This window comes from Mobula hypostoma, chromosome X1 (genome assembly GCF_963921235.1).
Source record: "Mobula hypostoma chromosome X1, sMobHyp1.1, whole genome shotgun sequence".
Lineage (NCBI taxonomy): Eukaryota > Metazoa > Chordata > Chondrichthyes > Myliobatiformes > Myliobatidae > Mobula > Mobula hypostoma.
The window spans coordinates 15,887,558-15,905,212 of record NC_086128.1 but is presented as its reverse complement, the minus strand read 5'-3'; the positions used below and the strand labels follow the sequence as shown (position 1 = coordinate 15,905,212).

The 17,655-nt window shown below is 43.9% G+C and overlaps 1 protein-coding gene across 3 annotated transcripts in view; it reads left to right on the top strand.

Annotated features, from left to right (window-relative positions):
- The window catches only part of LOC134340318 (protein lifeguard 2-like), a 68,380-nt gene that overhangs the window by 6,507 nt on the left and 44,218 nt on the right, over positions 1 to 17,655 (top strand). Inside the window, exon 2 of one of the 3 annotated variants that reach the window (XM_063037404.1) lies at positions 15,350 to 15,466. The exons of the other annotated variants lie outside the window; for them this stretch is intronic. Within the exon in view, the coding sequence (XP_062893474.1) occupies positions 15,455 to 15,466 (12 nt within the window). The 5' untranslated portion in view covers positions 15,350 to 15,454. The remainder of the gene's footprint in view (positions 1 to 15,349; positions 15,467 to 17,655) is intronic. 3 annotated transcript variants of the gene reach the window in all.

The following is a 17,655-nucleotide window of genomic DNA, read 5'->3' as shown; positions in this document are numbered from 1 at the left end:
ATAATGAAGTAGGTTTTCAAAGCTTGCAGAGAGATCTAGGCTTGTTAGAAGAGTGGGCTGAAAGATGGCAGATGGAGTTTAATGCTGATAAGTGTGAGGTGCTACATTTTGGTAGGACTAATCAAAATAGGACATACATGGTAAATGGTAGGGCATTGAAGAATGCAGTAGAACAGAGGGATCTAGGAATAATGGTGCATAGTTCCCTGAAGGTAGAATCTCATGTGGATTGGGTGGTGAAGAAAGCTGTTGGTATGCTGGCCTTTATAAATCAGAGCATTGAGTATAGGAGTTGGGATGTAATGTTGAAATTGTACAAGGCATTGGTAAGGCCAAATTTGGAGTATTGTGTACAGTTCTGGTCACTGAATTATAGGAAGGATGTCAACAAAATAGAGTACAGAGAAGATTTACTGGAATGTTACCTGGGTTTCAGCACCTAAGTTACAGAGAAAGGTTGAATAAGTTGGGTCTTTATTCTTTGGAGCGCAGAAGGTTGAGGGGGGACTTGATGGAGATATTTAAAATTATGAGGGGGATAGATAGAGTTGACGCGGATAGGCTTTTTCCATTGAGAGCGGCGGAGATTCAAACAAGAGGACATGAGTTGAGAGTTAAAGGGCAAAAGTTTACGGGTAACATGAGGGGGAGCTTCTTTACTCAGAGAGTGGTAGCTGCGTGGAATGAGCTTCCAGTAGAAGTGGTAGAGGCAGGCTCGATATTGTCATTTAAAGTAAAATTGGATAGCTATATGGACAGGAAAGGAATGGAGGGTTATGGGCTGAGTGCAGGTCGGTGGGACGAGGTGAGAGTAAGTGTTCAGCACAGACTAGAAGGGCCGAGATGGCCTGTTTCCGTGCTGTAATTGTTATATGGCTATATCGAATCAGAATCAGGTTCATTATCACGGGCATGTGACGTGAAATTTGTTAACTTAGCAGCAGCAGTTCAATGCAATACATAATCTAGCAGAGAGAGGAAAAATAATAAAATTTAAAAGAATAAGTAAATCAATTGCAGTATACGTATATTGAATAGATTTTTTAAACGTGCAAAAAACAGAAATACTGCATATTTTTAAAAAAAGTGTTCAAGGGTTCAATGTCCATTTAGGAATTACATGGCAGAAGGGAAGAAGCCGTTCCTGAATGTTGAGGCTTCATAAGGCATTGATCAGCCTGCACTGCGTTGTAAGCAGTTTGGGGCCCCTTATCTAAGAAAAATGTGCTGGCATTATAGAGTGCTCAGCAGAGTTTGAAAATGATTCCATGAATGAAAGAGTTAACGTGAGGAGTTTTTCATGGCTCTGGGCCTGTACTCACTGGACTTTAGAAGAATGAGGGGGGAGTCTCTTTTGAAACCTATTGAATGTCTTAGACAGAGTGGACATGGAGAGGATGTTTCCCATATTGGGGGAGTCTAGGACCAGATGGCACAGCCTCAGAATAGAGGGACATCCACATAGAACAGAGGTTAGGAGGAATATCTTTAGCTAGAGGGTGGTGAATCTGTGGAATTCATTACCACAAGTGACTGTGGAAGCCAAGTCATTGTGTATATTTAAAGTGGAGTTGATAGGTTCTTGATTAGTGAGGGTGTTAAAGGTTGTGGAGCGAAGGCGGGAGAATGGGGTTGAGAGGGATAATAAAATCAGCCATGATAGAATGGTGGTGCAGACTTGATGGGCCAATGGTCTAATTCTGCTCCTACATCTTATAGTCTTGTGGATAGGAGCAAAAGTGTATCTCTTCTGAAGCAGTTGTTTGAAGCCCCTCTGCACTGATGCTCCAGCATACCCATCCACATCTCCGCTGTATCCATAATATGTTAATGTCATACACCGCTATGAAGAGTTACTTGCCCTGATTACTTTTGGCATTTCAGATTAATTTTTTGTTTAGCAAAGTCAACATTATTCACCAGAAACATTTACGTGTATTTGGAAATTGCATTTGTGTGTTGCTGTTACGTGCAACAAAAAGCAACATTCAACAGTTATAAAGAATTATATAAAATGTATGAAAATGCAATAAAATGTGCATAAATACCATCATATATTTACAATGTAAGAGCAATATAAAAAGTGGGTTAAAGTGTTAACATTGTATTGCAGTGACTGAGGTAACAGATAGAGGGGAGTGGGGTTGGCTAACTAGGATGGTTAATCAGATTAACTGCCTGGGGGAGAGAGAATAAGTTGTAGGGTTACCAAGGAATAAGGTGGAGGTCGGATTGTTCTGGGGGCTAGGAGGCACCTAGTAGGCAGAATGGCCTCACCCTATGTGAGTACGCTTTGACTCTTCAAAAAAACTGGCATTGAACAAGATCATGGATGCTCCTGTACCTCAACATGACACTCCTGTCTAGTCCCCTGGTTCCCTGAAAAATCTACCAGTCTCTGTCTTTGAATAAGGTCAATGATTGAAACTCCACAAGTGTAGAGAATTCCAGAGGTTTTTCTGCACTTGGAGAGAGGAAATTCTTCCTCTTCTGATTACTGAATGTCTTGACTCCTATCCTGAGATCGTGACACTGATTCTGAATGTGCATTGAGTGGAATCCTCACAAAAACTGGATGCTTGAAGTATACTCAGCAGGTCAGTCAGGTATCAGTGGGGAGTGAAACAGCCTGAGGGGAAAACATTTCTGGAAACTTGTGTTTTGTTTTGGATTTCCAGAATCTGCAGTTTTCTTTTTGTTCATTTAAAAGTATCTTGCCTGCCTCATCAGCTCCCCTCAGAAGCCTTTCTCAATGAGAATGCCCCTCATTCTGCTCAATGCTGGTTCGTTGAGCAACAGCCCACTCGATTCCCTCCTCATATGTCAGATCCCTCCAACCCAGGAATCCTTCATGTGAATCTACGTTTGTTGACAGTTAGCTGAGCAAATTCGGTAGCATTCTGGAGAAAGCTATCCTGCAGCAGTGTTACAGCTTGTTTAAAATTCTAGAAGAAAACTGCATCATACAAAATAATGTTTGCTTAAATTTGTTTCTTCCACCACAGCTCCCCTCTGTGTTCCACCTTACTGAGGTAGCAGAAGAAGGTTGCTTTTATTACGCTGGTTCCTCAAAGTACCCCTGAGCAGTTGGCCAGTGAATCATCTGCCACCTTTTTTGGTTTCTGTCGATAAATTCTTGGAGCCACCTCTTCTGTTTCTGTGGTATTCCAAATGTTGAAATCCTTCACCTTTACAACTGGCATATGCAGGGTACATTTTGTCACTTCCAGCACCGCACTGACATTGAGATGTTTCATGAAGATAACCAAGCTGAGAGCAACACATAGAAAAGGCTGGAGAAATTCAGCAGGTCAAGCAGCATCTAGGAGGCGAAATAGTCGAAGTTTTAAGACAAGACCCTTCATCAGGAATGGAAAGGAAGTGTGGCAGAATAGGAAGGGAGGGGGAGGAGCACAAGCTAATAGATGATAGGTGAATTCAGGTGAGGAGGAAGGTGAATGGGAGTGGGGGAATGAAGAAAGAAGTAGAGAGGTGATTGGTGGAAGAAGTAAAGGGCTGAAGAAGAAGGAATGTAATGGGAGAGCCCAGTGGACCATGGACAAAGTGGTGGGAGGAGGGACACCAGAGGGAGGTGATGAGCAGATGAGAAGGGGTAAGAAAGGTGCCAGAATGGGGAATGGGAAAAGAGAGGGGACAGAGCTGTGTTAGATAAGACATAGAAGCAGAATTAGGCCATACGGCCCATTGATGCTGCTCCATCATCCTATCATGGCTGACATTATTCCTCTCAATCTCATTCTCCTGCTTTCTCCCCGTAACCTTTGATGCCTTTACTAACCAAGAACCTATCAACCTCCACTTTAAATATACCCAATGACTTGACTCCAAAGCCGTCTGTGGCAAAGAATTCCACGGATTCACCAGCCCCGGCTAAAGAAATTCCTCCTCACCCCTGTCCTAAAGGGGCCCCCTTGAGGCTGTGCCCTCTGGTCCTAGACTCCTCCACTATAGGAAATATCTCTCCACATCTACTCTTTCTAGGCCTTTCAATATTTGATAGGTTTCATTAGTCTACGCTTTTATTCCTTCTACCAAACTGCATGACCATACACTGTATTCCATCTGCCACTTCTTTGCCAATTATCCCAATCTGTCAGTCCATCTGCAGATTCCCTGCTTCTCTTACACTACCTGCCCCTCCAACTATCTTCGTATCATTGCAGGTAATATTGCATTTGCCTTCCTTACCATTGACTCAACGTGCAATTTAACCTTTAGGGAATTCTGAATGAGGACTCCCAAGTCCCGTTGCACCTCTGAATTTTGCAATATCTGCTCATTTACTGTAGAAAATAGCCTACGACTTTATTCCTTCTACCAAAGTGCATGACTAAACACACCCCTACACTATACAGTATTCTACCTGCCACTTCTTTGCCCATTCTAAGTCATTCTGTAGAGTTCTACTTTCTTAACACGACATTCACCTCTTTGTACCATCTGCAAACTTGCCTCCCCCCCGCCGCCCGCGCTTATCTTTGCAAGTGGAACAAGTGCCCTGCCTGCCCCTACACCTCCTCCCTCACTACCATTCAGGGCCCTAAACAGTCCTTCCAGGTGAGGCAGCACTTCTCTTGTGAGTCTGTTGGGGTTATAGACTGTGTCTGGTGCTCCTGGTGTGGCCTCCTGTATCTTGGTGAGACCCAATGTAGAGTGGGAGACCGCTTCGCCAAGCACCTACGCTTTGTCTTCCAGGAAATGCGGGATTTCCCAGTGGCCACCCATTTTAATTCTACTTCCCATTCCCATTTCGATATGTCCATTCATGACCTCCTCCACTGTTGTGAGGAGGGCACACTTAGGTTGGAGGAACAACACTTTATATTCTGTTTGGGTAGCCTCCAACCTAATGGCATGAACATCGATTTTTCAAGCTTCCGGTAATGACCCCACACCCCTTCCTTCACCATTTCCCATCCCTTTTTCACTCTCTTCCTGCCTGCATATCGCCTCCCTTTGATGTTCCTTCCCCCCTTTTCTTTCTTCCATGGCCTTCTGTCTCTTTCACTATTCAAATTCCCAGCTCTTTACTTCATCCTTCCCCCTCCAGGTTTCACCTATCACCTTGTGTTTCTCTCTCCCCTCCCCCAACTTTAAAATCTATTCTTCAGCTTTTCTTCCAGTCCTCTCCAAAGGGTTTTGGCCCAAAACATCGACTGTACTCTTTTCCTAGATGCTGCCTCGCCTGCTGTGCTCCCCCAGCATTTTGTGTGTGTTGCTCGGGTTTCCAGTATCTGCAGATTTTCTCTTGTAAGCCTTCAATTCTGTCATCCAAATCATTGATGTATAATGTGAAAAGAAACAGTCCCAACACTGACCCCTGAAGAACACCACTAGTCACTGGCAGCCAACTGGAAAACTCTTTGTCTCTTGCCAGTCAGCAAATTTTCTAACCATGCTAGTATCTTTTCTTAATACCATGAGCTTGTTGCAAAACCATTGTCATGGAAACACTAACTAAGAACACCCAGAGTGACTTCGAGTTTTGTTTTAAGAGTTTATTAACATGATATCATGGAGAGTCTGCAGCAGTCTCCACCGCCACCAGAACTCTGAATTCTAGGTTATGCAGAGCTCATATTTATACAGCAAGACAAACAACTTCACAAACTTTGTTTGGCATCCCACGGTCAGTACAAGATCAATCGCTGAAAAGACATGTCAATTATCTCTCAGCACAAGTCTAACAGTTGTTATCAGGACTCATAATTTACCCCCAGAGGCGTCCTCCCTCCTGGTTCCAGGAGCCTAGTATCTTATTAATTGGAGTTCCTGGTAGTGCGCTTATCATCCAAGGTTATTCTCGACACAAATCAGCAGTCTTAAGCCCAGCTGCTCCAGAATGGTCAAGTATTCCATCCGACACTAGTTTTAACCATTTCTACCACAACCATGCTCTCCCTCTATTAGAGATGTGTGGTAGAAGGCAGGTTCCCCATAATGATGTACTCCTGACTGTAGGGGGATGGGATAATTGCAGTATAAATGGGAAATGTTATGACTCGGGAAGAGCAGTGCTTTGGCTAGAGATAGTAGATGGTGAACCTTTTCTTGCGGCGAAGAGATGTATGTGAGGAGGAGAAGGAGGTGGGGGCTGGAGCTAGACAGTGGCTATTATGCCACGATGGTGTAGAGTTGACAAGAACGGTGCAACAGATGCTTTGAGGAATGAGGGGCTGGCTAAAACTGCAGGAGAAAATTGCAGTGTGACAAAAGGTCTCTTGCTAGCTGAGATGATCAGGGGGCAGGAATCTTCAGCACTGTTTGTGAGTTTAAGTCCCACTCCAGAGGCTTGAGTACAACATCTAGATTAATAAGCATGCATGACATCCTGCCTGCTGCTTTGAGTGGTTGTGAAAGATTCACTGGAATAACAGGCATCCTGGCTGATGCCTCTAAAACAGGCCATCCTGAAGTAAATTTTCTTGGTGGCCTCCATGGTTCCAACTAATCGGATGAAGGCTGTTGAATTTATCTTTTAGGCTTGAGCCAAACAGAAATGACACACGGCCCAAGAGCAGCTCAGCATGGTGAAGCTAAGAGGGTGTGGAGGTGTTTTGTCTGGGCACTGGAGTCTCTGTTCTGATGAGTGAATTGGGACAAAGTCGTGTGTGGAAGTGTTCCATCAGGGCCACACGATTAAGTCTGCTCTTAAGTTCTGTGTGCTAACAAAGTATCAGCTGTGCCTTTGCCCAGTCAGTACTCTCCCAAGAACTCAATAGCCATGAACCACTTTTGAACTGGTTTCACCATGTAGTGATGTTTCTTGCAGGTAAAATGCAAATGATGGCCAATCCTTGCCCTTGAATTGTGCGCAGATGAAAGTGTGAAAGTGTGAATAATGAGGCAGCCAATTCTTGTGGAAGAAGGTTCCATTGACACTGACTCCATTTCAAAAATAGTCCATGCCTGCAGAGGGTCTGGGGAAATGCTGACGGTTGGCTCACAAATGCCAGCCTCCTATGTTTCTGGCTTCTGCCTATTATAAGGCTTCAACACTGCGGAAGGCATTCAGAGTCAGGTTTATTATCGTTATTTTGTATGACATGGAAATTGCTTTGCGTTCCAATGTAGTGCAAAGACAAACAGTGTCACATAAAAGGAGGTAGTGTTCATGGACCATTTAGAAATCTGATGGTGGTTGCATCTGTACAGGGGTTAGCCACTGCAGTGCTTGAAGAGCATTTTATCTCTTAAAACCCCTAAGAAGTTAAAAGTAAATTTTGTTATCAAAGTACATATATATCACTATATACAACCCTGAGATTTTTTTCTCGTTATCTACAGAATAGTAACTATAACAGGATCAACGAAAGGTCAACCAGAGTGCAGAAGGCAACAAATTATGTAAATAAGTAGCAATAAATAATAAGACCATGAAATAACAAGATAAAGAGTCCTTAAAGTAAGATCATTGGTTGTGGGAACATCTCACAAGTGAGTGTAGTTAACTCCTTTTGATCAAGAGCCTGATAGTTGAGGGGCAGTAACTGTTCCTGAACCTGGTGGTGCAAGTCCTGAGGCTCTTGTAACTTTTTCCTGATAGCAGCAGTGAGAAAAGAGCATGGCCTGGGTGGTGAGGATCTGATGATGGATGCTGCTTTCCTATAACAATGTTTCATGTAGATGTGCTCAATGGTTGGGAGGGCTTCACTCTTGATGTACTGGCCAGAATCCACTACTGTAGGATTTTCCATTCAAAGGCGTTGGTGTTTCCATACCAGGCCATGGTGCAGCCAATCAGCACACTTTCCACCACACATCTATAGACTCCTAAAGAAATAGAAGGCTAAGCACACAACTCTGTGGTGCAGCTGAGCTGATGGAGATCATGGAGATGTTGTTGCCAAAGCAAACTGACTGGGGTCTGCAAGTGAGGAAATCCAGGTGTCAATTGTACAAGGAGGTATTGAGGTCCAGGTTGTGGAGCTAGTTCACTGCACTAATTCTTTCACCAAGTTCCTGGGTCTCCAATAGAACTAAAGGCTTTTGCCATATTGGGGTCTGCCCTTGACCAACCTATACATTGAACAACCTCCCCTAGAATTCCAGATGTTTGTTTCTCTGCTTCATATTCTCCTGAATCCAGTTCCAGCTGATTTTTGATCATTCTTCCTGCATTCTAGCAAGAGAGTGCAAATGTACAGGCACTCAAGCTTGTTCCAGTTAGGTTCAACAGTTTAGGTTGGCACTGAAATGTGTGGCGACACTTGTGACCTGCCTCCAGCGCATCCTTGGGTGTGTTGGTTGTTAATGCAAGTGTTTCACCATATGTTTTGATGTACGTTATAAATAAATCTGAATCACATGAGTGTTTGATGGCTCTGGGCCTGTACTCACTGGAATTTAGAAGAATGAGGGGTGACCTCATTGAAATCTATTGAATGTTGAAAGCCCTTAATAGAGTGGATGTGGAGATGATGTTTCCTATGGTGGGGAAGCCTCAGACCAGAGGACACAGCCATAGAGGGGTATCATTTTAGAATGGAGATGAGGAGGAATTTATTTAGCCAGTATGTGGTAAATCTGTGGAATTCATTGCCATGGGCACTTGTGGAAGCCAAGTCTTTATGCATATTTAAGGCAGAGGTTGATAGATTCTTGACTGATCAGGGCATGAAGGGATATGGGGAGAAGGCAGGAGATGGGGACTGAGGGAAAATGGATCAGCCATGATGAAATGGTGGAGCAGACTTGAAGGGCCAAATGGCCTATATCTTGTGGTCTAATTCTTTAGTATGTATGCTTTGTGGTGAAAGGAAGTATTTGCATCTGTGTCCAATGCCCTTCATAAACATCCAAAGGTCTTGTGTTTCTTTTGGAAGTGTAATCACTGCTCTAATGCAAAAAAGTGGGGCAACCAACTCTTGGGGGAGAGAAGCAGAGTTGATGATTTGTGTCAAAGACCTTTCATCAGAAAGAGGGGAATTTTTAGAAACCTAATATATTTTTGAGTTTTGGGGAAGGATGGGGAGAACAAAGGGAATGTCTGAGACCAAGAGAAGCTGAATCAATTCAAAGCATATTTATTATCAAAGAATGTATACATTATACACCTTGAGATTTGTATGCTTACAGGCAGCCACAAAGCAAGCAACACAAATAACCCAATCTTTTTTTAAAAAAAAGAAAGACCAAAGACCTCTTGGTGGCGGGAGGGGAGGGTAAAAAATGGGAGAGATCATGCAAGCAATAGAAGCAAACCAACAGCATTCTGAACCAGACTGAATCCCCAGATCCACTCCCAGAAAAGGCCCAAGCCTCAATCCCAGTTCATCCCACCTGCGGGACAAAACGCACAGCAGCCAGAGCAGTTCACTGCCTGGGTGCGATTGAGAAAGAATGAACATTCGCAGGAGAGCGAGCAACATCAGTCTGATTGTCACCTCCGTTTCCAATACTCAGGCTTCCAGTCTATCTGTGCCAATTTATATTGCCCAAGCACTGGTTCGTGCCTCACTCTAGGACCTGGACCCTGACATTGTGATACACTTGGGCTGCCCAGCTCAAAACCAGATCGGCTTAGCACTTGGAGTGATCCAACCTCACACCCGTGTTAGGGTGGACAGGCATTGAAACTCTTCCGCATTGACTCCTCTCCAAATTGCTCACTCCATCTCCAGCAGCGACCTCAGCTTGAAAACATTGCACATTGCAGTGCCCCAGCACGGCTGATCCCTGAAACCAGCCTCAACTCTGCCTGCCTCCTCACTGTTAAAGCAATGTTTTTAGTTGATTCTCTTGCCTTCCAAACCACCAGTAAGCTGTTGCACGTCTTCAGTAGTATCATCTTAATCCAGAATGATGCAAATAGTGGTGGTGTCTGCTGAGAGAGGAAGTGGAAGCTTGTTAATTGCCAATTATCTTTTTGAGGGAGGTGCAGAGAGTAGTGGGGGTGAAAATAAAGCTGGGGACAGTGAAATACAGAACCATTCAGTAGCTGGAAATCTGAAATGAAGGAGAATGCTGGGGAAAACCTAGCAAGTCGGACAGCATCTGCATAAGAGTGAGAGAGAAATGTGGCATTAACAATGCAGCTTTCTGGCCTTTCTTCAGAACTGGTCAGTTCTGATTTTTAAACTAGAAAGTCCTCAGTGATAAATACTGACTGAGGAGCATGATCCTGCTCTCCTTGTGTGAAGGTGTTTTGCATCCACCAGCTGGTAGCGTCTCAAACAATGTGACCTAGAACTACAATACACACAAAATGCTGGAGATAGTGCAGAATTGAGGGGGGGGGGGGAATAGTTTTCATAGGTTCATTGTCCATTCAGAAATCTGATGGTGGAGGGGAAGAAGCTGTTCCTAGAACATTGAGTGTGTGTCCTCAGGCTCTTTTACTTCCTCCCTGGTGGTAGTAATGGGAAGAGGGAAAGTCCTGGCTGGTGAGTGTCCTTAATGATGCATGCCACTTTCTTGAGGTATCTTACAACCCCCTGAAGCCTCTCATGATCCTTAGCATTGGAACCTCCATCCCAGGTACTAGTGTAACCAGTCAAAATGCTCTCCACCATATATCTGTGGAAATTTGCACTGTCACTTGTAAACATAATGATATTGTTGATAACATGTCGCTCCTCTCATGTTCTCAATATTTATTAATATTTATTTTTGTATTGGCACAGTTTGTTGTCCTTTGCACACTGGTTGAGTGCCCAAGATCATGCAGTCTTTCATTGATTCCATCATGGTTATTATTCTGCTATGGATTTACTAAGTATGCCCGCAAGTAAATGAATCTCAGTGTTGTGTATGGTGACATATGTGTACTTTGATAATAAATTTACTTTGAACTTTTAACTTTAATGAGTCAGTGTTTGGGAAGCTGAAAGGTCTGAAGATAAGATGCCTGGACCAGATGGACTGCACCCCGGGGTTCTGAAGAGATCTTGGAGGCATTACTAATGATCTTTCAAGAATCACTAGATTCTGGCATGGTTCCAGGGGACTGGAAAACTGCAAATGTCACTCCACTCTAAGAAGGGAGGGAGGTAGAAGAAAGGAAATCATAGGCCAGTTAGCCTAACTTCAGTGGTCAGGAAGATGTTGGAGTCGATTGTTAAGGATGAGGTTTCAGGTATTTGGCGGTGCATGAAAGTAGGCCAAAGTCAGCATGGTTTCCTGACGGGGAAATCTTGCCTGGCAAATCTGTTGGAATTATTTGGGGAACTAACAGATCGGATAGACAAAGATGGTCAGTGAATGTTGTTTACTTGGATTTTCAGAAGGCTTTTGACAAGGTCGCACACATGAGGTTGCTTATCAAGCTAAGAGCTCGTGGTATTACAAGAAAGATACTAGCATAGTGTTACAAAGAAATAGGTTCATGGGTTTGTTAAGTGAGACAGAAGACACTGATTACGAATAAGCCCATTAACCATTTATTTGCAGGAGGCAATAAAACATTTGACCAAACATCTAATTCAATCGAGTACTCATCTAAGCCACCCTAGTTAACCATGACACCAAACATTCAGAAACACTTCAAACTCCACAGGTACTTTGTTAAGTCTCCCCAAGTTACACAACTGCAAACTAATCATTCAGCAGATACTTAGCTAAGTGTGCACACTTTCCCAATGGTTCTTCAGCACTGGTTGTGACCTCAGTGTGAAGAGAAGCCCCTGAAGACAAACAAAAAGCCAGCGAGTCTCTCTCATGTGCTATTCTTGTACCCCTGAGATGCCTGGAACTGGACTCTGGTGCCGTGACACACAAGACAACCAATGGGAACGAGCTGCTGTATCCCTCAAATGGGCCAATCAGCGACCAGCACAGTGGAGTAACAAATTGTAAACACAAAATAATCTACAGATGCTGTAAAAGATCAAAGCAACACTTTCAGTACGCTGGATGAACTCAGCAGGTCGGGCAGCATCAGTCAGAAACAATGAGTCGACGTTTCGGGCCGGAACCCTTCGTCAGGAAACTAACCTCACATTACACACGGATAAAACAATGGCAAAGAGTGGGAATAAAGGAGGGCTTTTCTGGTTGGCTGCCGGTAACTAGTAGTATTCCACATCAGTCTGTGGTGGGACTGATTCTTTTTACATTGTATGTCAATGATTTGGATGATGGAATTGATAGTTTTGTAGCCAAGTTTGCCAATGATATGAAGATAGGAGGAAAGTGGATAGTGTTGAAGAAGCAGGGAGTCTACAGAAGGACTTTGACAGATTAGGAGAATGGGCAAAGAAGTAGCAGATGGAATATAGTGAAAGTAGAAGAACAAAGGTGTAGCCTATTTTCTAAGTGGGGAGAAAATTCTGAAGTGCAAAGGGACTTTGAAGACCTTGTCCCTTAAATGCTAAATTGAAGGTTGAGTCAGTAGTGAAGAAGGCAAATATGAAGTTAGCATCCATTTCAAGAGGACTGGAATATAAGAACAAGGATGTAATGCTGAGGCTTTATAAGGCATTGGTCAGACAGTACTTGGAGTATTGTGAACAGTTTGGACTCCTTATCTAGAAACAGATGTACTGACATTGCAGAGGGTCCTGAGTAGTAGCCTCCAATCTGATGACATGAACACTGACTTCTCAAACTTCCACTAATGCTCCACCTCCCCCTCGTACCCCATCCATTATTTATTTATATACACACATTCTTTCTCTCTCTCTCCTTTTTCTCCCTCTGTCCCTCTCACTGTACCCCTTGCCCATCCTCTGGGCTTCCCCCCTCCCCCTTTTCTTTCTCCCCGGGCCTCCTGTCCCATGATCCTCTCATATCCCTTTTGCCAATCACCTGTCCAGCTCTTGGCTCTATCCCTCCCCCTCCTGTCTACTCCTATCATTTTGGATCTCCCCCTCCCCCTCCCACTTTCAAATCTCTTACTAGCTCTTCTTTCAGTTAGTCCTGACGAAGGGTCTCGGCCCAAAACGTCGACTGTACTTCTTCCTAGAGATGTTGCCTGGCCTGCTGCGTTCACCAGCAACTTTCATGTGTGTTGCTTGAATTTCCAGCATCTGCAGAATTCCTCGTGTTTGCACTGATAATGTTAGCTTGGTTTTTCGTCCCCCAGGTGGCCCCCCCCCCACACTGACTATCAAGTATTTCCTGCATTGCCTGTTTTTGTTTTTAGTTTAGAATTTCTTTACTGTTTCTGAACGCCAGCCCTCTTGCAATGGAAGTCAACCGGCCATTTGCCATACTGCACCTGCTTGCTAACATATTGCAATCTGTGCGCAAGAGTCCCTGGAGCCCTCCTGTACTTCACTCATTTGCAATTTCTCTCTGTATTGATACGGTAGGTAGGTATTTGTAATCTTTGCATAACACAGTATACTTGCCCTCCCTGTCTCTGCTTGCTTCCGCAGTGACTACGCAACCATACTGCAGCCGCCATGGGCTCCAGTTTCCAGGCATGCAGCTCTTCTACAGCGCTGCGCTGGCCAGTATCGGTCTGAATACCTTATTCGAAGCTAAGCCTATGATCCTTTGAGAGGGCTGGCAGCTGGACTGTATGCCAGAAAGTGCACGACCCACACTTGCACTTCACAGTTGGTACGCAGGGATATGCCAGGTTGATGACAAATGTTGGAAGGCCGCAGAAAGGAAATTATAGACCAGTTAGCCTGACCTCAGTGGCTGGGAGGATGTCGGAGTCAATTGTTAAGGATGAGGTGATGGGGTACTTGGTGACACAGGACAGATGGAACAAAGTCAGCATGGTTTCATTCAGGGAAAATCCTGCCTGATGAACCTGTTGGAATTCTTTGAGGAGATTACAAGTAGGATGGAGAAAGGGGATGCAGTGGATGTTGTATATTTGGACTTTCAGAAGGCCTTTGACAAGGTGCCACACATGAGCTTGCTTACCAAGTTAAGAGCCCATAGTATTACAGGAAAGTTACTATCATGAATAAGGCAGTGGCTGATTGGTAGGAGGCAGTGAGTAGGAATAAAAGGATCCTTTTCTGGTTGGCTGCCAGTGGTGTTCTGCAGGGGTTGGTTGTGGGACCACTTCTTTTTATGCTGCATATAAATGATTTAGATGATGGAATAGATGGCTTTGTTGCCGAGTTTGCAGATGATACGAAGATTGGTGGAGGGGCAGGTAGTGTTGAGGAAACAGGATGCAGAAGGACTTTGACGATTAGGAGAATAGGCAAGAATGTGGCAAATAAAATACAATGTTGGAAAATGCATGGTCATGCACCTTGGTAGTAGAAATAAATGTGTGGACTATTTTCTAAACGGGGAGAAAATCCAGGAATCCAAGATGCAGAGGGACTTGGGAGTCCTTGTGCAGAGCACCCTGGAGGTTAATTTGCAGGTTGAGTTGGTGGTGAGGAAGGCAAATGCCATGTTAGCATTCATTTCAAGAGGTCTAGAATACAACAGCAGGGATGTGATGCTGAGGCTTTATAAGGCACTGGTGAGGCCTCACCTTGATTATTGTGAACAGTTTTGGGCCCCTCATCTTAGAAAAGATGTGCTGGCATTGGAGAGGGTCCAGAGGAGGTTCACAAGGGTGATTCCAGGAATGAAAGGGTTATCATATGAGGAACGTTTGATGGCTCTGGGTCTGTACTCACTGGAATTTAGAAGGATGAGGGAGGGGACCTCATTGAAACCTTCTGAATGTTGAAAGGCGTAGACAGAGTAGATGTGGAAAGAATGTTTTCCATGGTGGGAGAGCCTAGGACAAGAGGGCACAGCCTCAGGATAGAGGGATGCCCTTTCAAAACAGATGAGGAGAAATTCCCCCCCCCCCAGAAGTTTTCATGTTTTATTGTTTTGCAACATTGAATCACATTAGATTTAATTTGACTTTTTTGACACTAATCAACAGAAAAGACTCTTTCACGTCAAAGTGAAAACAAATTTCTACAAATGGTCTAAATTTATTACAATTACTGAACAGAGTAATTGATTGCATAATTACCCACCCCTTTCAAGTCGGTATTTAGTAAATGCACCTTTGGCAGCAATTATAGCCTTCAGTCTATGTGGATAGGTCTCTATCAGCTTTGCACATCTGGACACTGCAATTTTTCCCCATTCTTCTTTACAAAACTGCTCAAGCTCTGTCAGATTGCATGGGGATTGTGAGTGAACATACCTGTCATGTGAATGCGTGTTCCATTTCAACCTTGGGAGTTGGATACTGCAAACAAATACAAAGTGTACATGTAACAAGGTCAGAAGCAACAATCAGGAACATTGTTAATGGCTGTCAATGGCAACTTTTATTCTCTGCCATTGCAACAGCACAGAAGACTGGAATATCTGCTACTGAAGTATTAGTGTATTATCTCCATTTATGGGAATTGATGGAGCCATGTGACCCAGCTGATGACGACCTAATCCTCTTTGCTCGTAGAGTGTCAGAACGTAACTCCTTAAGGAAAGGAGTAGGTGAATCATAACTTCAAGATCCTCTGCTGAGCTTATTTTCAGACGCTCCATTTCCAAGCTACTCGAGCACATGCATGCAAAGGTAAGTATAGTGGAGAAGCTGAAAGGTGAGTTTGAAATAGGACTTGAGCCAATTGGAAACTGGCATAGTCGAGCAGGGTGAGCGATCTTTTTAAATCTGTTGTTCCCTAAGTAGAAAGCATCTGGCTCCAGTTAAGGTAGGGTAGTATTTTTGGGGGAGGGTGCTTGGCTTCATTATCCACAAATAAAGGATTTATTGTTCAGTTAATTATTAAAATGATAATGTGGTTATAGTAGCAGATATTAATATACTAGCTTGATGGTGAATGTGAAAAGCTTGGGGACATCCCAAAGCGTTTTGTTGTCAAGGGAGGACTTTTCACTTATTTAAAAAAAAGAGACCTTTTGGGGCCCATTGAGCATTCCTATCTGCTGCACCTATTCTCTATCATGTGCCTACTCTGCTTTTCTGACACCAGGGGCAATTTGCAGCGGCCAATTAAGCTGCCAACCTACAAATCTTTGGGATGTTAGAAGGAAACTTGCACAGTAGCATAGGGGTTAGTGTGACTCTATTACCGCTCAGGGCGTTTCTGAGTTCAGTTCTGGCGCCGTTTTGTAAGGAGACCATGTAGAATGCATGGGTTTTCTCCGGGTGCTCCGGGTTCTTCCCACAGACCGAAGGCATACTGGATAGGTTAATTGATCATTGTAAATTGTCCTGAGATTAGGTTGCGGTTTGTCAGGGGGGTACTGGGGTGATGTGGCTTGAAGGGCCTATTCTGCGCTGTGTCACCGAAGTTTAAAAAACAGCTTGAAACACCCAGAAGAAGCCCACACAATCACCGGGAGAAAGTTCAAACTCTTCATAGACAGCACCAGAGGTTGGGACCAAACTTGGGGCACTTTGACTGTGAGGTAGCAGCACTATCTGTTGCTCTGCCATGCTGCCCTCCTTTTTATTTTGAGGTACGAGTCATTGTGATTGTCTGAAATGCTATTATTAATTAATGCACAGTACGATCACTCAAACAGCAAAGTGAAAACTCCCCTTTTTGATGCAGGTGTTGGCCAGATCACAAGGGGCAGCCATCCTATAAAAGATCTCGAGGCTATTTTAAGTGGCAGTCTGTGGGAGATGATGGGGCCTTGGTTTAATATCTTGCTTGAAAGATAGCACTGCACTTCTCTACCGAGCCCAGATATTTGTGTTTGAGCCTCTGGGGTGGGATTCAACCCCACACTCTTCTGAGTGCGAGGGCAGACAAGAGTGTAAAATTTTTTGATCTTCAAAGCAAAATACAGAAGATGCTAGAATTGTGAAATAAAAGCAGAAAAATGCTGAGTAGGTCAGTAGCATCTGAGGTTTAAAAAGCAGAGGGAAAGTAAACAGCAGATTGCTAGAAATCTGCCCCTGAGGTTCTCAACACCAACCAGAAAAATCTCAGCTACACAAGCTCCGTGCTCGTAGTCTCCAAGTTTCCATGTGTGGAGGATCGCGAGGCTTTAAGCACAGCCTGAGTCTCTCTCACTGAGTTGTGAAACATTGTAATTCAGTGTTACTTGAAGAAAAGCAATAACATGAGATTTTGCAGATGCTGGAAATCCAGAGCAACACATAGAATGCTGAAGGAACTTGGGTTGCATTTTTGGAGGGGAATAAATAGTTGACATTTTGGGCTACGACCCTTCATTAGGACTGGAAAGGAAGGGGGAAGAAGCCAGAATAAGAAGATGAGGGGAGGGGAGGGAGTACAAGCCAGTCCTGATACAGGGTCTCTTGCCCAAAATATTAATGGTTTTATTCCCCTCTATAGATGATGTCTGACCTGCTGAGTTCCTCCAGCATTTTGTGTGTTGAAGGAAAACAAAATGCGAAGGTGGGTATACTTTCCCTTCCTCTTCCCCCACCCCCCACCAATCCCTTGACCACTTACTTCAAACCTATGCCCCCTGTTTTTAAAGAACCTTTATCATAAAGTAACTTTATGCCTTTTTAGTCTCCAAACTGACCAATCCTGCTTTTTTTAAAGATCTGCATGTAAGCACTTCAAGACCCCTTTTTCTCTTGATTGCTTCCCATTTATCATGCATTTCTTTGTTCTTCCAAATACGTTAGCTTGTGCTTTCCCCAAACTGAATTCCATTTGCAAATTCTGCCAGTCCAACCAGTTCATTGCAACCTTCCACATTTTGTCATCTCTGCATTGTGCTGCTAATCGTTACATTGTCTCTCAAGGTACCCTATTT